At 38.4% G+C, this 27,372-nt stretch overlaps 1 protein-coding gene across 1 annotated transcript in view; it reads left to right on the forward strand.

Moving 5' to 3' along the window:
- The first annotated feature begins 14,441 nt into the window (after positions 1-14,441).
- Positions 14,442-27,372, forward strand: part of LOC121367485 (microphthalmia-associated transcription factor-like) — a 34,146-nt gene continuing 21,215 nt past the window's right edge. Inside the window, exons 1-4 of the mRNA XM_041491680.1 lie at positions 14,442-14,658; positions 22,831-23,041; positions 23,629-23,856; positions 26,651-26,755. Of these exons, the coding sequence (XP_041347614.1) occupies positions 14,543-14,658; positions 22,831-23,041; positions 23,629-23,856; positions 26,651-26,755 (660 nt within the window). The 5' untranslated portion in view covers positions 14,442-14,542. The remainder of the gene's footprint in view (positions 14,659-22,830; positions 23,042-23,628; positions 23,857-26,650; positions 26,756-27,372) is intronic.

Raw genomic sequence — 27,372 nt, forward strand, 5'->3', positions numbered from 1 at the left:
AAAAATTATCAGATATTTTTAATTTCAAAACCTCAATTAAAAACTGGATTAAACTCTATATAATAATTCAGTGTCGAGGGTGATTCAAAATGGCTTTCTGTTAGAAACATTTAAATTAGAAAAAGGATGTAGACAAGGCGATCCACTATCTCCTTATATTTTTAGTATTTGCGCTGAAATTTTAGCTATATTAATAAAAATAACAAAAACATAAATGGAATAACAATCGATGGTGAGCAATATTTAATATCCTAATACGCAGACGATACAACTTTTATACTTGATGGAACTCCTGGATCTGTTTAATACTTTAACAATATTAGAATATTATGCCACAGTATCTGGATTAAAAATAAATTATACAAAATCAAAAGCTATTTGGATAGGCAGTAAAAAATACTCAAAAAAATGTTTATCACCATTCAAGATGAAAATTGGAATGGAATACAACAGAATTTAAGATGCTCGGAATAACGTTTACAGTGAATTTACAATTAATTGTTAAAGCGAATTACCCCACAAAAATTAATGAAATTAAACTATTGATAAAACTATGGTTAATAAGGCAGTTAACTGTCTTAGGAAGATTAACCGTATTAAAAACACTTATAATACCTAAAATTACGTATTTACTAATTGCACTACCAAACCCATCCAAAAAAAGTAGTTGGCAATTTGAATACTAGTAGATTATTTCATAAATTCATTTGGCAAAATAAACCCGATTAAATATTAAGTCTGGAGCTCCACGCGGTAAGACGTGTTTCTTTCGTTTGTCCACACTGCACGTGCTTTCGCGGCTCGACTTGGGGATCCTTCACTTCGTTGTTTTTGTCAGCGAAGTGAAGTTTTCTATTGGGATGTATGCGGCCATTAGAACTGATTGAACGCTGGAACGCTTCTCGTTTCGACAGTCTGCACCACCAGGTTGGATTCCTTTTTAGCGAGATTTCTTGCCTCCACGTCATTTCTCCGTCTGACTATGTTGACTTGTTTTTTTCGTGACTCGTATGACGGCCATTCTGCAGAACGCCACGGTTGTTGGCGTTTAGTATCTACATGTCCGAGCCTGTCCTAGCAGCACTGGAAGATTGACCGCCCCACTCCAAGAAGAAATAGGAAGCGGGGTCGGTCCCTACTACTCTTTTTCTAGACTTTACCTTGCTTTATAGTGATATAGACCGGCCTCGGTGGCGTCGTGGCAGGCCATCGGTCTACAGGCTGGTAGGTACTGGGTTCGGATCCCAGTCGAGGCATGGGATTTTTAATCCAGATACCGACTCCAAACCCTGAGTGAGTGCTCCGTAAGGCTCAATGGGTAGATGTAAACCACTTGCACCGACCAGTGATCCATAACTGGTTCAACAAAGGCCATGGTTTGTGCTATCCTGCCTTGGGAAGCGCAAATAAAAGATCCCTTGCTGCCTGTCGTAAAAAGAGTAGCCTATGTGGCGACAGCGGGTTTCCTCTAAAAACAGTGTCAGAATGACCATATGTTTGACGTCCAATAGCCGATGATAAGATAAAAAATCAATGTGCTCTAGTGGCGTCGTTAAATAAAACAAACTTCTTCTTCTTCTTATAGTGATACCATCTCGTATCCTTCGGAGTCGGGCCCGTCCACACCACTATACCAACCCATGACGACTGGACTTTACCCTAGTCTGATACTCCCTCTCGTTCAGACGGATCCGGCTTCTCAAGATCTGTATTTCAGCACCGCACTACACCTTCAACATCTATCGACTGTCAATCTAGGGGTTTTCTTGACGGGATGCAACCCATCTCGTCCCTTTAAGCCGTGCACCCAAACGGCCTTAACGAGGCCACTCGCGTGGACATATCGATCGGACTTTAAACTTTTAGATCTGCGTTCAAAATTTTATGTCGAAATTACTTCTTTTTTTTAAATAGTATTAAATAGTCCGATCCTCTCCGATGCTCCAAATTATATAAATATTCGGCCGAGCAGTCAATTCTTTTTATTTTTGGCTTGTAACCTTTTTATTTATTTTATTTATTCTATTAACTTTTTTACTAATTGCTGTTTTCAAAATTCTGCCCATTTTCACACACACACACACACACACACACACCTCGATCCCAAGTCAGGCCACCGATCTTATCGGAGGTCGGACTCGGGATGGGCGTGTTCGAAACCCTAGTGGTATATGGGCACGTTAAACTAGTTATCATCATCTGTGTGCATGCCATTGGTCGTACATCCTCAGTGTTGAAGGTAGACCCAAAACACATGTAAGTCTCTTGCCAAATTCAGGTGTCAGTTAACCAAAAAAATGTAACAACAGTTAGGTTCTTTAAAAGAATTGTATTTATTTGATTTAGCTTTATGGCGATTTAATAATTAAATGTGAAATATGTTTGGCATGTTCAACTTTATTTCGCATTTTCTCTTTGGCAATGGACAGCTCACATTTAACAGAAATGAAAGAAGGAAAAAAACGGGATACAACCAAAACCACTGCATTGCTTAAGCTAGGTTCACATAAGCCCGTAAAACGGATGCGCTGTACGCAGAAGTTATACTATAACGTATAGTATTGCTACGTGTAGTTCACGCACTTGGCGGACTTATGTGTGTGCGCTAGCAATCTAGTTTGTGTGAAATATGATCCTGTAAAATGAATATCTTTAACGCAGTTTTTCGTGCTTATGAGACTCACATTTAAACATTAACACCTACTGTCATATAAACATTTGTTAAAGTTTGTTTTGTTTAATGACACTACTAGAGCACATTGATTTATTGATCATCGGCTATTGGACGTCAAACCTTTGGTGATTTCGACATATAGTCCCGCTATATTTTTTCATTAGTAGCAAGGGATTTTTTTTATATACGCCATCTCAAAGACAGGATAGCACATACCACGGCCTTTGATATATCAATCGTGGTGCACTGGGCTGAACGAGAAATAGTCCAATAGGCTCACCGACGGGGATCGATCCTAAACCCACCGGGCATATGTATAAATATATAAAAACCATATGCCCCTCCCCCTCACCCCCAACCCCCTCGACTCTCCCGGTTTCCTACGCCAGTGGCACTGTCATTTTTCTACCAAAAAAAAAATCGCATTTGAGGCGATCCAAAGATAAATAGCACACTCCTGCTTATTGTCTTCCCTTTCAAATATTGTTTTTACGAGCCTGTATTATTATTTGTATTATGTTATTTTACTTAATGTCTTTCGACATAAAAGTTTTATCATAAAATGCGAACTTTACACGTTGAGGAAATTGTTATATCCACTTTGATAATTACTATGCTTTGTCTGCAACCGACCTAGTCGTTTGTAATGTCGTGAACCAGGAAACAAAAATATATAAATACACGGGAAAGCGTTTATCCTTGAAGTAAAACCTGGTTCACTTTGTAAACTCTACTGTTAAGCAGCTAAATAAAACTGTAGTGAAAGTACAATTGGTTCAAAGTGTAGCTTCGTACAGAATGTGCCTTGTATTAGTTTTACAACTACCCCTGGTATGGTAACATTGTAACTAAATTCGGTCAGTTTATTGTGTGTGTCATACAGGATTATATAACACATCCACTGTTGGGCTGCCCAGTAGCTTTTATCAGCGTAGTTAGGAGAGACATATTTCGGACACAATATTTCACTAAGTGTTCCGCCGAAGAAGCATGGATGTATACAGCTGCCTGGGTAAACAGAATATACATAATGTTGCATAAGCGACGTGCAATTACTGTTAACACAATGAGCAAAGGTAATATGCGGTAACCCCGTACGACACCTGTGTCAAAACATTTTAGCACCTGTTCTTCGTGTGTAGAACCATTATTGTGTTCTGCCTCGACAGTTTTTATTTTATTTTATTTTGTGCATTGGTGACATCTTTGTGGTCAAAATATCACGAGAAAGGAACAGTGTAATACTTGAAGACAAGCGTATCTATGGAGTTATAGTTTCACTGTGGATTGTACAAACGTATATATTGTTCGGAATGAACTATATACGGGGGTTTTACCTTTGAATGTGAATTGTCGTGATTTAAACTGCTGGTCTATAGACGTTGCTAATTTAAATATGAATTCTACTGATAAACATAAAGAATGTACATAGTGATCTTCAGTGAAAGGTACCAATAGAAAGTGATTTCTTTGTGTGTGGATTCTACAAATATTTAACAAAACATTTGTTCTTTTTTATTTAAACGTTGATTTTACAGATATAATTATATATCTTGAATATATATTGATGAGCATTTTACACGCTTTGCGCAGCTTGCTTCGAAACAAAAGTGGATAGGACTTTATAAATACTTTTATAAAGTGATATATTAATTAACAAAGAATATATAAGATCTTGTACGATTAATAATGTGACACACAACGCACGGATCTATTTCCAGTTTAAATGTGGAACGAATCTATTTCCAGTTTAAATGTGGAATGGATCTATTTCCAGTTTAAATGTTGACTAATTCATCGATAAATCTCAGTATTGACATGGCTAAGGAGCCTTTATTTTTAAATAATATTAACAGCTTGTGATGTAACAATAACGTTGGTAAAACAAAACACACAACAACATATATTAAAAGAATGTGCACACTGTTGATGTGTATATGAATTTATGCTCGCTCGTAACACAGTTCAACAGTGAACACAGTACAAAGGTAATCAATGAGGAAGTATAATCGAGGTTTACACAAAGGGACTGCTTGGTGTTATCTACCGTTGCATACATCTGTGATATCTCCGTTGATCATATCAGCTGTATGCTACATACATGTAATACACGGGGCGTTGATCATTTCACCGGCTCCGTGTAGACTTCACAGATGAATACAATTGTGGAATATTTCAAAAACCTAAATATCGAGGATCTTGTTGGACTGGAGGTTTACTGCTACTTATGTTCGGTAATAAAAGAGTAACATATGCGTTTACTGTCTACTAGGGAATGAGACAGTGTTTATTTTTATGACCAGTGATGTTTTTCACGCTTATAGCTTAATCTTTTAAGAGGCAAAAATTTCTAAATAACCAAGAGTCGCAGATCAGGATATTCTCTCCATCAGAAAATTTAAGAGAAATTACTTTCGTCTGCTCTTTACTGTGGTGTACCTTTGTACTTTTGACTTAGTGAGGCAAGCGAACAATTACGTGGACTGTATCAGACATTGAGTTTAATTCGTATTAATAATTTGACAGTTGCCTGGATGTACCTTGCTTTCTGTCAACAAACGTTTATGTTTTTCTCGCTATTCTCGACTTGCACTTGCAGCAAACAAAAGTATCTCCATTCTATTTTGAACGTGTCAGTGATTGTCTGTGTTAGTGATTGTCTGAATGTCCATGTCCTGATGCTAACCAGGGACTAAGACGAACTTTAACTAACTATGGTCACGACTGCTGAGAACGGTAAGGATGAACGTCATAGCGACGAATCCGCCTACCAAGAAGTAGAAATGGCGTCGCCAAAGAAACCGGAATCGGCTGCCTTCATTGTGATTACTTCCGGTACGGTTGGCCACAAGGACCCTCTGCTATTGAAGAGTTTGTTAAAAACCGGAAGATGTCATGGGAAGATAGCGAAGATAAAGGTTGTGAAGCAGTAAGTATTACTGAACAGTTTAGTATAAATTCGCTCGTGTATGTAAAAAAGGATTGGTCACATTCTTCAGCCTAAGCCTGGGTTGGGCTTATTACAGCTTAAACTCGTGTTATCACATTTTCGATCTGTATCCCCGCACCTTAAGCCCGTATTATAACACCTGCGACCCGTGTTATCATACCTAAACCAGTGTTATCATACCTTAGACCAGTGTTATCATACCTTAGGCCAGTATTATCACATATATTATCATAATTAAACCCATTATTATATCTTAGACCTGTATTATCACATCTTCAACCCGCGTCATCATACCTTAGACCAGTGTTATGACTTATAGTTTAGTGTTATTATACCTTAGGTCAGTGTTATGGCTTATAGTTTAGTGTTATTATACCTTAGGCTAGTTTTATTACTGTTACCTTTTAGTGTTGTCATCACCGGGGCTATGACACACAGTCCAGTGTCACTTTACACCAGTGTTGTTTTGCCTTAGATCAACATTATGACACCCATAATCCAGTGTTATCACACCCTAGGTCAGTGTTAGTACACTTTATATTGGTGTTATCACAACTTAAATCTGTGTTTGACACATTTAGTCCAATGTTATCATACATTAGACCTATGGTACTCGGACGACATATAACTGTAATTAATATGCTAGGTGCATCGTTAAATAAAACATTTCTTTTCTTAGACCAGTGTTATGATATTTATAGAACAGGTTATGACACCTTAGGCCAGTGTCATCACACCTTAGATCAGAGTTCCTCTGCGCGTGATGTCAAAGTGCTGTTAATGCTGTTACTGTTATGACACTTTAGATTACTGTTATCACACCTTATGTCGGTGTTATTATACCATATACTCTTGTTATCATTCCTCTAGTAGGTGTTATCACACGGTAGACAGGTATTGTCACACCACCTTAGGCCGGTACGATCAGACTTTAGGCACCATACTATACTACCATTTGTCACATCATTACTTCGGTTTAGGAACAAGGTTCTCCGTTAAAACATAATACAAAATTCTGAAATGCATTTTGAAATCTTTCTTTCATGATTACAAGTATACTGTATTCTTTAAAAAAAAACAAAAAAAAGCCAACAACAAACAAACAAACAACAACAACATAGGTTTGAAGTTACGTGTTATGTTTAGTACTCATAACAACTGTGCATGTGGTACACTGCCACTGGCATAACAGCAACATAGGTTTGAAGTTACGTGTTATGTTTAGTACTCATAACAACTGTGCATGTGGTACACTGCCACTGGCATAACAGCAACATAGGTTTGAAGTTACGTGTTATGTTTAGTACTCATAACAACTGTGCATGTGGTACACTGCCACTGGCATAACAGCAACATAGGTTTGAAGTTACGTGTTATGTTTAGTACTCTTAACAACTGTGCATGTGGTACACTGCCACTGCATAACAGCAACATAGGTTTGAAGTTACGTGTTATGTTTAGTACTCATAACAACTGTGCATGTGGTACACTGCCACTGGCACAACAACAACATAGGTTTGAAGTTACGTCTTATGTTTAGTACTCATAACAACTGTGCATGTGGTACACTGCCACTGGCACAACAACAACATAGGTTTGAAGTTACGTCTTATGTTTAGTACTCATAACAACTGTGCATGTGGTACACTGCCACTGGCACAACAACAACATAGGTTTGAAGTTACGTCTTATGTTTAGTACTCTTAACAACTGTGCATGTGGTACACTGCCACTGGCACAACAACAACATAGGTTTGAATTACGTCTTGTGTTTAGTACTCGTAACAACTGTGCATGTGGTACACTGCCACTGGCAGAACAACAACATAGGTTTGAAGTTACGTCTTATGTTTAGTACTCATAACAACTGTGCATGTGGTACACTGCCACTGGCACAACAACAACATAGGTTTGAAGTTACGTCTTATGTTTAGTACTCATAACAAACTGTGCATGAGGTTTGAAGTTACGTCTTATGTTTAGTACTCATAACAACTGTGCATGTGGTACACTGCCACTGGCATAACAGTCACATGAGGCGGTGCTCTGGCCTGAGGGTGGCTAACTGAAACTGTTCGTCGTTGACCTCTGTTAATTTTTGTGCAAGGCAGTTGTCAAGGGAGAGTACACCCTAAAACTAATAGTCACGTGACGCTCTCGATACTGTTGTATTCTGACTTGGAAATTATGTTGAATCGCGTGCAGTAATTAATGGTGGCGGTGTGCAACTTTTAAATTTAAGGTTAGAGAGTATTAACTTTCAGTACAAACTAAGTCCATCACTAGGCTCAACGTTAGCCACAATACCAAAAACGGTCACCACAACTTACCAATTGATGTGGTATCTAACATCCTGGAAAGTGCATCGAGTTATTTGTATATAAATGTCATAACATAAGGTACGATAATACAATAGTCGTGTCATTAAACTGGTCTAAAGGGAAGTATACCTTCATACATTTACGTCATAACACAGGTCAAACGTGTCATAACACAGGTTTAAGATGTGCTATACACGCACACGCGCGTACGTGCGCACGCATGCATGTCAATGTATGAAATTTCACTATGCTTACTCATCACTTACAGGACGCACATATCATGTTATTGCAGATTAGACGGGAGTGACACAAGTTGAGATAATATCGTACTTTGGATTGTAGACAGTAACACTCTGTGTTTGTTATTTATCATACAATAAAGTTGAAACGGACAAACACTACGTTCGCTAGATTATAGGCCACACAAGGCGCGGAGGCGTGTGGTATGACACTTCCGAAACACGTTGGCTTTGCGGCATGATGTATTTTTCGAGTTTCGTACGTTTAATTATGTTTAAAATGTGGATATTAAACCGTTTAACAATTGTGTTTTTTGTTTCTCCTTTACAAAATAAACGAGATAAAGGTATTACTATTCCGACGGTGATGGCGACGGCGACAGTGTCAACTGTTGTGTTAAACTTTCGCGTTTAGATTCAATTCTCACAAACTATAAGTCCTAGATAAATGAAACTTGGTTTATAGTTGCATCACAGTGCACCGAAAAAAGGCGAGCCATTTAAATCCGCGGAATGTTCAGTGATAAAGATGTCAGTATCACCAATCCTTTATTTTGCATAAAATAAGTCAGCTAATGAATGAATGAATGAATGAATGAATGAATGAATGAATGCACGAATGAATGTTTAACGACACCCAGCACGTAAGAATATGTCAGATAGGGCATGCATGCATGTCTAGGGGCAAGACGTAGTTCAGTGGTAAAGCGCTCGTCTGATACGCAGTCGATCTCGGATCGATCCCCGTCGATGGGTCATTTGGGCTACTTCTTATCAGCTAGTATAGCATGTCTGGTATATCAAAAGCCGGGATATGTGCTATCTTATGTGTGTGATGGTGCATAATATAGAAAAGATCCCTTGCTACTAATGGGAAAATGTAGCGGGTTTCTCTATCTCTAACACTTGGACCCATTGGACTAGTTCTCCTTCCAGCCAGTGCTCCACGATTGGTGTACAAAGGCCGTGCAGGCCTTGACCTTAAGTTTTTTCAGTGGTAGCCCACCGGGCTACCAGGTTATAAAATCTAGTAGCCCTTAGTAAAAATTGGTAGCCCCACAAAGTTCTTTAAAAGAAAAGAGAAAAAAGAAAAATAATTTATTTTTATTTAAACGTTTTAGGGTGGGTTTTTGTAAATCATGAGCATATGGACAAAACAAAACAACCGACTTGTTTGCTACGATTCCAGAAATACACAATAGTATTTATTATTATTATTATTATTATTATTATTATTATTATTATTATTTATTGTTTTAGGCCTAATCTCGTAATGAAGGCTTACAAAATATTATTGAAATACTTCATACGATTTTTTCACGAGTAGAACTCAGCTTCAGCTGTCTACTAATCGTACGATCTTCAGATCGATATTGCATATTTTAATACTTAAAATGGCTGCAACTACGTTCAATAGGTATAATTTTGAAGAATCTTAACAAAACTTGCCTTTATTCCAAAACAATAGCGGTTTTTATTGATGACAATAAACTTGTAAATGCCGAAAGCCAATTATCCCAGAAAGGGGATCGCCATGCGTGTTTGTGATATCACGTGACAAGGTCAGATGTCATTTTCAGCGAGATTATCGCGCAAAGCGATAGCAAACGATAAGAGAGATTTTATTAAAATTAATTTGTAAGAAAGATTAATATTTTTAACATTGAAAATATTCGTTAATTTATACATTTATTTAACATAGTGATAGATATTAATTTTGTAAACAATAATTTGACAATTTACATAGGTAGCCTAGAAGGAAATAAACCGCGATTGAATTATCTTTTAGTTTAGACTTCAGCTGCAGCAAATAGTCTTGATCATACAAAGCGTTTCTTACAAGTAGGCGTAAAAACAACAGGCCGTGTTGTTGATTGTCACAAATGACTACGAATAGTTAACCCATGACCCAAATGAAAATTCCATGACCCGTACGAACCTACCACTGGCAAATGTACTCCTTTATTTCACTAAATCATATTGCGCAAGCGCCACTTGTGGGTCACACTAGGGGAGCAATTAACAGTTACAGCGACTCCTGACATGAAAGGTGGAATTTCAGACACGTCTTGTTGATTGTCGAGTGACTGCACATGCCAAAACATTTGGTAGCCCGGCGGACTACCAGGGTTAGACAACTGGTAGTCCGCGTGAGAAATTGGTAGCCAAAATACCCCGGGCTACCGCTAAGGTCGAGCTCTGCCGTGGTATGTACTATCCTGTCTGTGGGATGGTGCATATAAAAGATCCCTTGCTGATAATCAAAAATAGCCCACAAAGTGGCGACAGCGGGTTTCCTCTCTCAATATCTATGTGGTCCTTAATCATGTCCGACGCCATATAACCGTAAATAAAATGTGTTGAGTGCGTCGTGAAATAAAACATTTCCTTCTTTCCTTCTCTCTAAGACTATAATATGCCAAAATTACGAAATGTTTGATATCCAATAGCCGATGTTTATTAAATCAAGGCGCCCTAGTTGTATTGTTAAACGAAACAAACTTTAACTTTTAACTTGTCATGGGCGTACATAGGAGGGGAGGGGGGGGTTCGATGGGTTCGACCGAACCCCCCCTGAAATCGCTTTTTTTATAATTTAATATATCTGACATTGATATCTGACATTATTATATTTACTCGACATAGAAATATATGCCCAATATCTCTGCAATCTATTTTGGAACCCCCCTTTTCAAAACTCAACATAGAAATATATGCCCAATATCTCTGCAATCTATTTTGGAACCCCCCCCTTTTCAAAATCCTATGTACGCCCATACTTGTGCACGCATATCTGAGATTGTGATAAACAAAATTAATATAACAGCAGTTTATTAAAGCGGCAGTATCCTGAATATTTTTTATTACTTAAGCATATAGAACAGAAAATCCAATTACGTGTGATGCATATATGACGCCGCACTCCGCATTGGTTTCACTACGCTCTCGGAATTCCCCAAAAAGAGATCACGTGAGATTTCGCAATTTTTAAACAAATTTAACTGTCTTGATTGAGGGGTCGTCTCATATCTACAAAACATATTTATATCCATAGAAGTATGGTACAACGCCTTTCCAGGGGTCGGTGGGTGGGGGATTTGCCTTGAAATTTTGACAGTGACCAGCTGTTGGCATACGCGTTACATGTAAGGGGGTGTTACTAATTACGTAACGCTCTAGGGGTAGAGGAAGAGGGTGCTGTGTTCGATTTACGTAACATTTTTCAAGACTATATGTTAGACCTAAAAAGGTGTTTTTTGGAAATGCGCGGCAGTCTAGGATCGATCCCCATCGGCGGGTATATAAAAGACCATGGTATGTGATATCCTGTCTGTGGGATGGTACATATAAACGATCCCTTGCTAAAAAAAAAAAAAAAAAAATGTAGCGGATTTCTAAGGCGCGTGTGCAGGGATTTCAGCGCGGTTGGGGTTATAGACTGTGTTGAGCGAAGTTTATATGGGGCCATGCTCCCCCAGAAAATACATTTCAATTTTTTGTAAGCTTGGGCAAGTAAGGGTTTCGACCTCCAATACCCTTCCCCTGCACATGCACCCGATTCCTCTCTAAGATTATATGTCAAAATTACCAAATGTTAGACATCCAACAGCAGATGGAAGGAAGGATAGGATATGTTTTATTTAACGACGCACTCAACACATTTTATTTACGGTTGTATGGCGTCGGATGATTATTAAATCAATATGCTCTAACTTTGATGTCGTTAAACACACACCCCTAACTTTACCCTTTCCAAACGAAAGAATATTTATTTGAATTTGTCGATTTTAACACGTAAATTTAAGAAGTGAAAACGTTCATTGTCTACTTTAGTATATTTTATTTAAAAAATATAAAGATGATTAATGTGTTACTAGTATACAAACTAAACTTTGAAAGTTCTACTAACACTTTATAAAATAATAATTCTGAAATAGGAAGGTACGATTGTCGATAATACGTTGTCAAGATCAAACCGGTTTTAACGAAAGACTCTAGTACCGTATCCTCAACCGAACGTTCTTCGTACAGCGCAAGATTTCTCTTTTAATTTTTTGAGACGAACCCTACAATTTGAAATCGGCAAACGCACGTGTTAACTGAAACTGACAACAGGCTGTCGTTTGTGCTTTGCTGAGCAATGGCGGCACAGGCGACGAATCAAGCGTATACTTTTGACGATCTCCGTTCATAGCGAACACACACGAGTTTTTTAAAAGTGCATTTGAGGTTGTATTTCATATTTGTACATGATGTTATAATATGGTATCCAGAGAATGTAACTTTAAGCATGTGTGTAGTGTTCTCCTTCCATACCAGACACCCAACATTTACGTTAATTAAAATAGACCTGCACTGTAAAATCATTGAAAATATGTCTATTACCTTTCAGTAACAATAATAATAATAAACCACCAGTAGTTTATTACCCCTCCAGAACCACTAACGTTAAAATCTATATACCGGCCTCGGTGGTGTCGTGGCAGGCCATCGGTCTACAGGCTGGTAGGTACTGGGTTCGGATCCCAGTCGAGGCATGGGATTTTTAATCCAGATACCGACTCCAAACCCTGAGTGAGTGCTCCGCAAGGCTCAATGGGTAGGTGTAAACCACTTGCACCGACCAGTGATCCATAACTGGTTCAACAAAGGCCATGGTTTGTGCTATCCTGCCTGTGGGAAGCGCAAATAAAAGATCCCTTGCTGCCTGTCGTAAAAAGAGTAGCCTATGTGGCGACAGCGGGTTTCCTCTAAAAACAGTGTCAGAATGACCATATGTTTGACGTCCAATAGCCGATGATAAGATAAAAAAATCAATGTGCTCTAGTGGCGTCGTTAAATAAAACAAACTTTACTTTAAAATCTATACTTACATATTTGATACATAATATTTTCTATTGGTGTATTTTAAGTTGGGGAATATCATCGTAACTCTCCATTCCTGAAAAATAATGGGAATGGAGAGTTACTCGGACATTCCCATTTACGTAGCTGACATAAATTCCTAGGTAACCGCGAACATTCGAAACAGCTATATAAATATAGCAGAGCAAATAAAATGCAATACCTCAAGTACTTAGGCCTATATTACACTTGATATCCTGTACCGAGAAATGTTAGGACCGTATGTAACGTGAGTGTAAGGGGTGGGGGGGGGGGGGGCAATTCACCCCTAGAAAATACGAAAAAAGTGTCCTTTTTGTCTATTAAAAGAAAATCCTCTTTTACTAAACCTTTTTGTACTGCTACCCATTTATTTTAGGCTAGGCTAGGCCAGGCTCTGAATATTGCAGGTAAACTTAATGAAATTTCAACGGGGGTCCATTTGCTGTCTTACACCTGTGTAACAGAAACGGCGCCTTTTGTGGAAACCGTGACTGTTTTCTTACACGGAAAGAATTTTAAAGAAATCATATGATACACAGGCATAGCGAAACGGGGTGGGGCTCTAGCCCCCACCCCATCCGCAGCACCCAATAATTTTGAATAAAAAATATATTATTGGCAGAGATGAATTTTACTTGCAGAATGCAGGAAATTGCGTTTCAGGACATCTAGTTTTCAAAAGTTTACCGGGAAGTAGGCCCAAGTTGCCCGAATCCTCAATTTCAGTCAGTCCCCCTCACCCCACCCCCAATCTCTGACACCCTCCTCCTTCCTACCCACACTCCAATCTCTACTTGCTTCCGTCGTGCCTGTAACACACGTAACGCATTTTCATTTACGGTTATATGGGCTACTTGTTTCGATTAACAGTGAGGGGTTTCATATGCACAATCCCACAGACATAGTACATACCACGGTCTTTGTTACACCAGTTGTGGAGCAGTGGTTAGAACGAGAATGGCCCAATGAACCCACCGACGGGGATCGTTCCTAGAACGATCCTATGACCCGCCCTGCTTACACGACACGTTTGTCAATAGTTAGCGGAGATTGTTGAATGGGCCGGATTTGTACTAAAACAGCGCCACCTGTCCTAAGTTCAGCAAGCTCACGTTTCGCCAACGTTCGCGAACTATATAACTGGTTCCCGTCATGGCTATTTGTTTTACCGTGAAGCGCATGAACAAATTTAGCGGGCATTTTTCAACTCGGTCTAGCTGAACTCAGCTTGTGTCTATTGTTGATGGGCTTTCCCGCTGACGCATACACTATTAAAAATAGACCATGACGGAATTCTTTCAACCAATAACTATTAACGTTACAGCAACACATGACTTGGACAGCCAATCGTTATCGATTTCGCAATTTCCTGTAGCCTTGCCATTTTGGAAGGATTCTGCCGAACTGCCGATTGTTTTTTTGTGTTACATTTTAACGTTTAACTGACATTTCCCAAGACAACGCATGCGGCATGGTGGATTCAGGAATTGAATTCGACCTGAGTAGTCTACTTGGGTCGGACGATTTGATTAGCGACATGGGTGACAACTCGTTTTATGAGCTGAAGAGCACGGCTTATGGTGGAAGGTAAGATAAAGATACGCCCTCTATAACTTGGAAACTCCTCGCTAAAAACAACGTGCTACAATATAAATCATTATAAAACGTTATGGACACTGGGTAGCTATACTAATAGTGCGTAACCAATCTGTGTGAACTGACAGTTGATCGCCGAAAAGAAGTACGGTAATCCATCTGAACGGGGGGGGGGGGGGGGGGGGGGGGGGTAGGGGCAGGCCCAGGGTTTTGATGATCGAATCTCCATGCTGAATTAGAAAGCGAATTTTTGTTTAATTTCTTTGTATATTGTTAATGTTCCATGAGGGTAAATGGGTAGTACTGTCACATATAAAGAACATTATAAATACTTATAATAAATCATGGCTGTAGCTAGGATTTTTTGTTTGGGGACGCAACTGAGTAGTTGATAGTCTAAAACTCCTTAAACAGTTAAGAAGATAATTTTCTTTAAGTTTCTATAATGCTTTTTGGAATTTTTCTGGGGGGGGGCAAGTCCCCCCCCCCCCCCGCTAGCTACGGCCCTGTAAATAGTTAGGGTTACGGTGGTTAGTGACAGTGCCAAAGGAAAGTCCTTCCTCAGTGTTACAAGTATTTACTTTTATTATTTTCCCATTTGATTTATTTGTTAACTTTATCAACAGTATTTAGATCAGTATAAAGTGCTCATGTGAGGTACAAGTAGTTTGGATCGTAATATCAAACCTCCTCAATGCCCATGGTGCATATTGGATTTTTTTCATCCCACCCAGTACCTCATAACTTGTATTTGATGTCCTGTGTAGGAGATTGCATATAAAACATCACCACTAGTTGCTAATATTAAAAAAAAATTTAGCTTGTTTGCTCACAATGATCAAATGTTTGATCAATATAACTTTACTGATTAATTATCAATGTGCAAAGGCATAGTGCCCATTATGCACAGTACACATGTGTGTAATGCAAAAAATATCCGGGAATAGGTCGAGGCTGTCTGTAATTGTTCTATAAAATTGACTCCATAAAAGATAGAAAACAATGCCTCAGAAAAGGCTGAGAATGCATCTAAAGGCGTCCTGAGTTTCAAAATGTTCATTAGAGGGGGGGTCCACCGAATCCCCCCACTCGGGAAGGGCTAGCTCTGGTATTTGCCAAATTCGCCAGTTGCAAATTTTGAAAGTAGTTGGCGAATTTTATTTTAAATTGGCGAAAGAATTTCATGTAATAACTGATATTTTGTTATAAATTAACTTTCATAGGTTCATAGAAAATTTGGCGAAAATGTTCTGCTCACCCAGGGCTAGCCCTGCTCGGGCATGCGTTGAGCGTGTGTAATGCTAAAACGTTTCTGGCTACACCCCTGATGTGCATTAGAGGTGTTAGACAAACCAAACTTTAACAATTAAATGTTCACAAAGAAACTATTCTGTTTTCCTTGTGCATGTCATGTTTGTGCAGTACTAACGGTGTTACAATATGGGTAGGTGACATTTATTTTGCGTAAGAATATATACCACGAGACCGCATAGTGGTCAGTAGTATATTCTTGTGCAAAATAATTAAGTGCAATAAATAGGGAACGAAAACAACATATGTGAATTTCTGTATTTATTACATACCAGTACCTTCTTTTAAATTTTTTAGAAGAACGGTTTTTAATTTAAATAAGGTCATAACTAAACTCTTAAATCTTTTAATCAATCCTCATTTCATAGATGTACTAAATGTTAAGAATCATACTCTGTGGCAGTCTTGTGTAATGTTTCAAATACAATGTGACGTAATTTGTAAATCAGATATGATGTCATTAATAAAAAGGCGCTAACTCCAGTGAAAATAAAAAAGGAATTCCCTATTTACAAGTTGCGGTCCAGATGCACATATGTGTGATACAAGATAAATTTATCACACGGTTTGAAAATGTCTTCATCACTATATAGTAAGATTGAATAGGTATGTAATAAATACATGTATCCCAGTACCGGTAACACATGGTCCGGTGAAAGTGGAAGACATTTTTGGCAATTACACCTCTTTACTCATTACATTACATATATCACTTGCCACATCTAGTGTAAGTTATCCATTTGAGTCAATCTGATGTGTTTCTTGTCATCCTGGTCTTTGTAGTGTTACCTGAATATTAATTTTATGTAAAACAAATAAAAATATGTACCTCAGATTTTAAATCGGTCAGTGATTTTAAATATTGTTTACAGCAATACAGCTTCCGTAAATTGATGTATCAAATCGTGGACTTTCTATCACAATATGATACTGTATTTAGCCGTATCGTTACACGTTTACTAGTATGCTGTACCTACATGTACAGGTACCCTGTACATCCATGTGTACGGGAAGGGGAACTAAGGGACACTACATGTATTGTACACTTTTGCCTTGTTTGTACATGTGTATGTTTGCACCATTAGAGCGTGACACGGAAATCAACATGTGTAAAAAAACATAAGGTGTTTATGCTCATTTTGTGAATGTTGAAATCACTTACCAGAAAACAAGTCATTCATGAGTGATGTCAGTAAGAATAAAACATATATGTATATATAAGAGGTGAAAATTAATTTATAGGCAGCTAAATATTACTGTCTGTTACAAATCTCATGTAACTTTTAAAAGCAAGTTTATTAAAAAAAAAAAAGCCTAAGAATGATTTTAAAAATTGCATTGCTTTATCTTAAATATTAACATTAACAACACATAATTACCAGCTATATTAGCCAATCCACTGCATGTCATAAGTTTTTTTATGTGCACAATTATGTAAATTAAATACAAAGATTCAATTGGAAATATTTATTCTAAGTTGTAATTCTGTACCCAGCAGACATTGTTTAAATAGGCCGCGAAAAATCACTGGCAGCTGTGTATTAATGACATTCCTTTCAATGAGTTTAGTATTGACAATAGACAATAGCTAATTGCGATGTCACTAATTATCTTCACTTAAGAAGATGTTAATTGCACTAGTTAGCATGTCTTACTGGTCTTACTTGTTTAGTCTGATGTGATGGTAAGCTGCTAATTGCCAACAGCTGGCTTTAAAATAAAGGGCAACAAAATGTCATATCAGGATCTAGCCTCAGTGGTATAGTGGTTAAGCCATGAGACGTTAGGCTGGTAGGTACTGGGTTCACATCCTGGTACCAGCCTCGGTGGTATAGTGGTTAAGCCATGAGAAGTTAGGCTGGTAGGTACTGGGTTCACATCCTGGTACCAGCCTCGATGGTATAGTGGTTAAGCCATGAGACATTAGGCTGGTAGGTACTGGGTTTACATCCCAGTAGTGGCACCCAGTCAGAGCAAGTTTAAATAATAACTCAGTGGGTGTAAGGTCATTACACTGACTTCTCTCTTACTAACAACTAACAACTAACCCTTTCTCCTGGACAGACAGCCCAGATACTTGAGGTGTACGCGTGCCCAGGACAGAATTCTTGAACCATACTTGGATATATATATATGCACAGAAATAAGGACAAACAAACAAAAGATACATTGTAGCTCTGGAATATACAGTTTGTACTTCCTGTTAAAGATTATTATTATTATTATTTAAATGAAGACTTTTCTCCTGTTCTAAATTATTTGTGTGTATCATTCAACCACTTAGTATAAATCACAGTGTTCACATATACTAGTACTGCTTACTATACATGCATATATCCTTGAAGTCAGCTTGACATTTAGAGAATGGGGACGTACTAGTTTCTGTTTCCATGTAGAGTTTTTCATTGTTCTGTGACGTGGTTGTTGGGGAATTCACATTTCCAGTTTAGTGACGTGTAATTTGCACACCACCACCTGTCCCCGGAGGCAGTCACAATGCGCCTGTCCTTGAATACTTGATAAATGTACCTGTACGCCCACGTAGGTAACATTTACAAGAAATGTTACTCCCAGGTATAGGAAAGACTACATATTACAAAAATTATCCTCTCAGTAATTATGTATTATGAATGCTTTTTTATAATAGATTGGTACACGCTGTTATATGGTATTTAAAATATATCACAAATTTAATGGTGCATACATGTGTGTGTATATATGTGTAAAATGCCTAAATTAATAAATAATGTATGTAATTTATCAAGGGTTTTTTCATTTTTATTTTTTTAATTAAATTCATACCTTTTAATATATGTGTATATGGGTGAAAAACTAGACAGAATGATGTTAAGAAATTGGAATGAAATGAATTGGTGAATCTAATAAGAACCCCAGCCCCAACACAACATATTTACCAGTTTTGTATGCAGTATGTGATTATTTATATTTAAATACTGTTTTATTGTGTTCAAGAACAACTCAACTCTGTAATGGTAAACTGTAAGAAAAGTTTTGTTTTGTTTAATGACACAACTAGAGCACTGATTTATCAATCATCGGCTATTGGATTTCAAACATTTGGTAATTTTGACGTATAGTCTCAGAGAGGAAACCTGCTACATCTTTCTTCTAGTAGCTAGGGATATTTTATATGCACCGGCCATCTCACAGACAGGATAGTATATACTGGCTGGAACAAGAAATAGTCCAATGGGCCCACCGATAGGGAGCACTCCTACACAGACTGCACGTCACTCAAGCACTGTACCTTTACCACTGGGTAAAATGTGTCACATGAACTGTGAAGTTTAGCCCTCATGCAGCCTTTTACCGGCCTCAGTGGCGTCGTGGCAGGCCATCGGTCTACAGGCTGGTAGGTACTGGGTTCGGATCCCAGTCGAGGCATGGGATTTTTAATCGAGATACCGACTCCAAACCCTGAGTGAGTGCTCCGCAAGGCTCAGTGGGTAGGTGTAAACCACTTGCGCCGACCAGTGATCCATAACTGGTTCAACAAAGGCCATGGTTTGTGCTATCCTGCCTGTGGGAAGCGCAAATAAAAGATCCCTTGCTGCCTGTCGTAAAAAGAGTAGCCTATGTGGCGACAGCGGGTTTCCTCTAAAAACAGTGTCAGAATGACCATATGTTTGACGTCCAATAGCCGATGATAAGATAAAAAATCAATGTGCTCTAGCGGCGTCGTTAAATAAAACAAACTTTACTTTCATGCAGCCTTCACAGCATTGATCAGCAGTCAAAACTGAAAAATTCTAACATACATGTATTGTTGGGGGGTAAAATGTGTCACATGAACTGTGAAGTTTAGCCCTCATGCAGCCTACACAGCATTGATCAGCAGTCAAAACTGAAAAATTCTAACATACATGTATTGTTGGGGGGTAAAATGTGTTACATGAACTGTGAAGTTTAGCCCTCATGCAGCCTTCACAGCATTGATCAGCAGTCAAAACTGAAAAATTCTAACATACATGTATTGTTGGGGGGTAAAATGTGTCACATGAACTGTGAAGTTTAGCCCTCATGCAGCCTTTTACCGGCCTCGGTGGCGTCGTGGCAGGCCATCGGTCTACAGGCTGGTAGGTACTGGGTTCGGATCCCAGTCGAGGCATGGGATTTTTAATCGAGATACCGACTCCAAACACTGAGTGAGTGCTCCGCAAGGCTCAGTGGGTAGGTGTAAACCACTTGCGCCGACCAGTGATCCATAACTGGTTCAACAAAGGCCATGGTTTGTGCTATCCTGCCTGTGGGAAGCGCAAATAAAAGATCCCTTGCTGCCTGTTGTAAAAAGAGTAGCCTATGTGGCGACAGCGGGTTTCCTCTAAAAACAGTGTCAGAATGACCATATGTTTGACGTCCAATAGCCGATGATAAGATAAAAAATCAATGTGCTCTAGCGGCGTCGTTAAATAAAACAAACTTTACTTTCATGCAGCCTTCACAGCATTGATCAGCAGTCAAAACTGAAAAATTCTAACATACATGTATTGTTGGGGGGTAAAATGTGTCACATGAACTGTGAAGTTTAGCCCTCATGCAACCTTCACAGCATTGATCAGCAGTCAAAACTGAAAAATTCTAACATACATGTATTGTTGGGGGGTAAAATGTGTCACATGAACTGTGAAGTTTAGCCCTCATGCAGCCTTCACAGCATTGATCAGCAGTCAAAACTGAAAAATTCTAACATACATGTATTTTTGGGGGGTAAAATGTGTCACATGAACTGTGAAGTTTAGCCCTCATGCAGCCTTCACAGCATTGATCAGCAGTCAAAACTGAAAAATTCTAACATACATGTATTGTTGGGGGGTAAAATGTGTCACATGAACTGTGAAGTTTAGCCCTCTTGCAGCCTTCACAGCATTGATCAGCAGTCAAAACTGAAAAATTCTAACATACATGTATTGTTGGGGGTAAAATGTGTCACATGAACTGTGAAGTTTAGCCCTCTTGCAGCCTTCACAGCATTGATCAGCAGTCAAAACTGAAAAATTCTAACGTACATGTATTGTTGGGGGTAAAATGTGTCACATGAACTGTGAAGTTTAGCCCTCATGCAGCCTTCACAGCATTGATCAGCAGTCAAAACTGCCTATGTAAAAACTGTTTAAAATAAAGTCAGTTTATCTAACCAGTGTTTCTGCCAGAAAGAAATTTTTGGGTATGGCTCTATGGAATTGAATGCAACCACAGTCAACAGGGGGTATAGGGGGGCCTCCCCTAGAAAGAAAATGGGTTACGTTTAGGCTTAGAGTGAAAATCGTACAATAATGATAGGAGTAATTAATTTTGTCAAAAGGTTAACTTTAAAAAATAATTTTACCCTCTGGCAGAAACCCTGCTAGCAGTAACAACGAAATGATAAACAAGCCATTATATCTTACACACAAATAGTCATAGTTTAAAATGTGCTGAGGTGTCGTTTAAGAGCAGACAATCCTCTCCTTTCTGTTCTTAGTGGTACCAGCAAACACATTTTAAAACAAAATCTCTTTCACCATCTCTGCTGATGTGTACAGTATATAAAATATACTTGTAGGTCATCTGCAGTGTAGTGTAAATGGTAATTTAACAAACAGCTGGTCTCTATTTATATCCCTGACTTCATTGATCTCCGGTGATTGTCATATCCATGTCAATATGCACAGCGCAGAATGTCCCAAACAAAACTGGTAATATACAGAGTGATACAGAGTAATACAGTGTGATACAGACACAAATATAATTATCATCACATAAAACAGCTGGCAGTCTCTTGTTTTCATCCTGTGCCTTATCGGTTAATTAATTCTAGATTGGTGCTGAACTAGAATGCATGGAAGTCGGTTATATTAGTATATATATTTATGTTTTTCTATAAAATTACGTACCGTACACAATACAGTACATGTATATAGTACACGTACATGAACCGTTACAGGTGTTAAACAGTGATATGTTGATTACATGTACACAATACACTTTGTCTAGTAAATTAATAAAACCAAATATTTATTTATATCTTGAAATCTTTGTACACCTTTTCTGAAGGTAGCATTTAATTGTTTGTGTACAGTTGACATTGTCATTTTAGATTTTGTCTTAACAACAGCACTGGTGTAGTTTTATTGCAGATATCTGTTTGACTGGTTGGGTTAAAGACACCTTTTGGTGGGTTGGTTGTGTTTTTTGGGTTGTTTTTTAATATATTAGAGAATCATAAGATTTGAACCTAATTGTAATGTACATGTTGGGTTTTTTTGTTGGTTTTTTCTATTGGATATTCTTTCTTATAAAAAAAATGGTTCTACCTATGTGTGTGTAGCTCACTAGTTGTCAGTGGTTGCCCAGGCACAAAATTCTGGACTGGTGGAAGGGACTCTGGGAGTGCTAATGGTCCACTGGTTAGGGGGTGCAATGATTGCCTTGCCACGTGCGCTGGCAACTCACGCTATGCCACTGCTAGTAGTAGCTGCCATGGATTTATTCAGGATTTTTTTCCCAGTATCTCATATCTGACGGGATTGGGAAAATGAGCGTGAGCATGTCATACTTGGGATATTTTATCAACCAACTTAGTGATGTACATGTACTACACCACTGTTACAGTGTTAAGTTAATTTATTACAACAGACATAATTAAATGTATATTTATAGAATATTGGGAATTTTTTGTACTGAAATTGGTAATGTTTAGTCCTGGTTAAAATTGCAACGATAAAAAAAATCCAATCAGGTGAATGGGTCTACCGAGGTGGTTCGATCCTGCGACACAGGCACCTCAGGTTTGCACTCAACTAACTGAGCTAAGTGAAGTGAGTGAATACAGATTTGTTTTATTTGTTACAGCCCGGTCCCTGAGATAAAGCACGTGAGTCTGTCGATGCGGACGAATCTGAAGCAGCAGTTGATGCGCCAGCAGCTCTACGATGAGGAGAAGCGAGAACAGATCATGTCGTCATCCCTCAAGCGGCAGCAGGCCATCTCATCGCTCTGCACCTCCACCATCGACGTCCCGCACATACAGGTCATCAGCGAGGTACCACCGCAGGTCCTCAAGGTAAACCTTTATTGTTTTTAGCAGGGCCGTACCCTCCTTTTTTTTAATGGCATACACATCTCAGGGTTTAATTTGTATAGTGTTTCATTTGTTTATAAAAAGGATGTTGATCAGGGTACGACCTTGGTTTTAGTAAAAGCAATTTACACATATAAATGTTTTTATTAAATTAGATTTATTAGAAATCTGGATGATATGTTTATGGTAGTCAATGACCTGAGCGCAAAAAGATCCTTGCTAAGTGCAGCATTAGGTAATTTCAAGGAAGGTTGTCGGCAGTGCAGACCAAAAGAAGGGAAGCAATCAGAACAATCAAAAACTTAAAAAGCCTTGTGTATATTTTATTATAGATTTCAAAAGTAAAACCTAGGCCCCGATTTTTTTATGCTTTCTTAGCGCTACATTATCATAAAACCATTGTAAGTTATGACATCACTATGGCATGTGTTGTAGTGATGTTATAGCGTATGAAAATTTTACAATATCATAGCATTAAGGTATGTTCGAAAATTTCTAACTTGACCTATACATATATGTATATCCTGTGTCTTTGTCACCAGTTATAAATTGTATTGTTTTTCATTCAGGTTAAAAGTCAGCTGGAGCATCCCACAAAGTTCCACATCCAGGAGAACAAGAAGCGACAGATTCAGGACTTCCTCGGTCAGTCGCGGCTCACCGCACAGTCGATGCCGGCCATACAGACGCGGTCTGCCCCGGACGTGGCCCTGCAGGTGACGGGAAGCGCCCCCCTCGTAGACCCTGACAGTCCCTTTTCTCTAGGACAGGCCAGTGCTGCCACCAGTGTGTCGGAGGTACGTGTTGATAAATGTAGCCCAATCGTAGTATGCACACCATAGCTCTGGGTGAGATGTCACCAATCGTAGTATGCACACCATAGCTCTGGGTGAGAGGTCCCCAGTCGTAGTGTGCACACCATAGCTCTGGGTGAGATGTCACCAATCGTAGTATGCACACCATAGCTCTGGGTGAGATGTCCCCAGTCGTAGTGTGCACACCGTAGCTCTGGGTGAGATGTCACCAGTCGTAGTGTGCACACCGTAGCTCTGGGTGAGATGTCACCAGTCGTAGTGTGCACACCATAGCTCTGGGTGAGATGTCACCAGTCGTAGTGTACACACCATAGCTCTGGGTGAGAAGTCACCAGTCATAGTGTACACACCGTAGCTCTGGGTGAGAAGTCACCAGTCGTAGTGTACACACCGTAGCTCTGGGTGAGAAGTCACCAGTCGTAGTGTACACACCGTAGCTCTGGGTGAGAAGTCACCAGTCGTAGTGTACACACCATAGCTCTGGGTGAGAAGTAACCAGTCGTAGTGTACACACCATAGCTCTGGGTGAGATGTCACCAGTGGTAGTGTACACACCATAGCTCTGGGTGAGATGTCCCCAATGGTAGTGTACACACCATAGCTCTGGGTGAGATGTTCCCAATGGTAGTGTACACACCGTAGCTCCGGGTGAGATGTTCCCAATGGTAGTGTACACACCATAGCTCTGGGTGAGATGTTCCCAATGGTAGTGTGCACATCATAGCTCCCCTAATAAATGTAGCCCAGTGGTAGTGTGCACGTGATAGCTCCCCTCATGGTCTGTATCATTATGTTTTCAGTTCCTCAGTCCTCGAAATTCAGATCGTGATCTTGTGATGGCAATTTTGTACAAAGAATAAGAAGTCAGATACCCGATAATGATTAAAATTCCATTACAAATCAATTTTGCAACACTGTTTTGTGGCAGCTTTGCTGATTGCTATCACAGATTTTGACAGCTGTTTTTTTGTTATAAGAAGGTTCATCTGATGAATAAGACTTGTCAAAATAAGCCAGTAACTGACAACGTTGTACCATGCATCCTGACTACTTTTTATAGTAAAATAAGCCAGTAACTGACAACGTTGTACCATGCATCCTGACTACTTTTTATAGTAAAATAAGCCAGTAACTGACAACGTTGTACCATGCATCCTGACTACTTTTTATAGTACAATGTTCCTCTACATTGCAGGGCCCGTTTCACGAAGTGATCTTGGTGCTAACATACCTTATGCACTTACAGTGATCTTAGCACTGAGATCACTTCATGATTAATTACCAGATTAATTACATTATTTAACGAGGTACCTACATGTACTTTGAATGAGTAGTCTCCAACAAGCACTTAAAACAGATTTATCACTGATTGTACATATCTATACTTTAGATATGACAGTTTTCGCCAGGACAGACAAGTGATCACTCCCATTCCTATCCACACTCACACACAGAGGTTTATAAAGAGAGCTTTAAATTGATCTCCTTGCAGTAAAATTTAAAATACATTTTATTGGAGACTTGATGTGATTGCCTGGCTTGCACCTTTCAGAGGAGTGATCTTCAACTAGTCTTGACTGTTACCATGACGAGACTATGAATTTGATGAACTGACTTAAATCAGACACATGTGGGGATAGTGGATTTTCAAGTCTGTGGTGTATATATCTTCCTGGTTATGCTTGGTTGGTTTTCATAGCTTTTGTTTATTGTGTATTTTTCAAGCTTGGCTGATTTATTCAAACATTGTTTGTGGGTGGTTGCAAATTTATTCCATGTGATCGTTTCATGATTATGTGTGAACAACAAAACAAAAGGGGAGGAAAAGGAAACACTGCTGTATTTGTTTCTTGGCTTAATAAACTTTATTAAAGAATCTGTTATTATAATCTTGATTTATATCCAGTGTATTTCTACTCATGATAATGTTTGTAGTACTAGTAGCTCAAACGTAATTTAATTTTTTATGATTTTTTGTTTTTGTTTTGTATGTATGAACTTATTCAGGGGGTGGGGGGATCCAGTTTGGGCTAGTACAAACATGGCAACCAGTAATATTGAATATATTGCAGTGTTCCGTACTTTCATAGTTTTTTTAAGCCATCATTTAAAATACAGCTATCATTCGCCAAAAGCGAATTGAAACCAAGTTCAGTTTGATAAATTATTAATTCTCCAAAAAGTTGATTTGAAAATGTTTGCTGACTCACCTAATTTGATACTCGTCCAGATAAATGTGTAGTGGTGACAGTGTACTGATTACACAACTACATGTATATGTATGTGTATGTTGCTGAGAGGTAATCTGAACACCTTGACCTTTGACATTTTAAAAGATACATGTCGATAATTATAGATACATTTATGTTAAGAGGTTTAATTTTGTTTGGGTACATGTAGTTGGGTTTTTTTTGTCCATATAAATTTACCAAAATGCAGATAGTTTTGAGTTCCAGCATTAACCTAGAAAATGTTTAATAATTTTGAAATGGAACTGATCTACAGAGGACAATATTTCAAAATGTTATGTAACCAGTACTCTGTTTTATATGACTTTACCTAGTTCACCGGTTGTTTGGATACACAAATTATATTTGCATAGTGAATAAACTTACGATGGTCCTGAACTTTGTAATGTTTTATTTTAGAATGTAATAGTGAACTTAAAATTACATAACTGAACGACGGTTTGCGTGAAATATTTTGCCCTGGATCTTTATGTATGAACAGGTGGGACTAAATCTTTACATATAAACATGTATGTTTGTATTGGCAGGTGGATAACTTACTGACAGACCTCATCAGTTTGGAGTCGGTGGATGGAACCATCGATAACGACCTCACATTCATTGAACCAACGCTCACACAGTTGTCCACTTCTGTGAGTCTCATCTCCTTTGGTGTCCTTAAAGGTCCTATGTCAAAGATGAAACTTTAATATTTTGTTATTTTCACATTTATTTGTAATAAATAACTATTCCATGATTAACTCATGAATAATAATTTTAAAGAGTTGTACTGGATGACAAAAGGGGTTTCCTGAATAATTTGTGGTTAAATATAGCATGGTCACCATCTTTGTTTCTTTGTCAGTTAGTGTGTTGAATGTGTATGTATAAAACAGTGACATCACTAGTTAATGCTTGTGACACACTCTCAAGATTCCTACCTAAAATATATTTTTTAAACTAGTAAATAGAATTACTTTTTTATAATGTTTTTTAGGCATATAGCTGAAGGTATAAACTTTATGTTTCAAAGCAAAAATTAATAAATATTTTTGGCAGGAACCGCCAATATTACAACTTTGACATAACACCTTTATTATCCATCTTTTTTATGCCACTTCTTAAAACCGCACACCCTAGTTCCATCCAGCGAAAATAAATTATAATTTGGTTAATCTACAAACCTGTAACACACTTAGATCACGTTTTTATTAAATGGAGTGAAAAAGCAGGTTTTATATCGATAAATACCATGGGAATCCCCATGTCC

The sequence above is a fragment of the Gigantopelta aegis genome, chromosome 3, assembly GCF_016097555.1.
Source record: "Gigantopelta aegis isolate Gae_Host chromosome 3, Gae_host_genome, whole genome shotgun sequence".
Taxonomy (NCBI): Eukaryota; Metazoa; Mollusca; class Gastropoda; order Neomphalida; family Peltospiridae; genus Gigantopelta; species Gigantopelta aegis.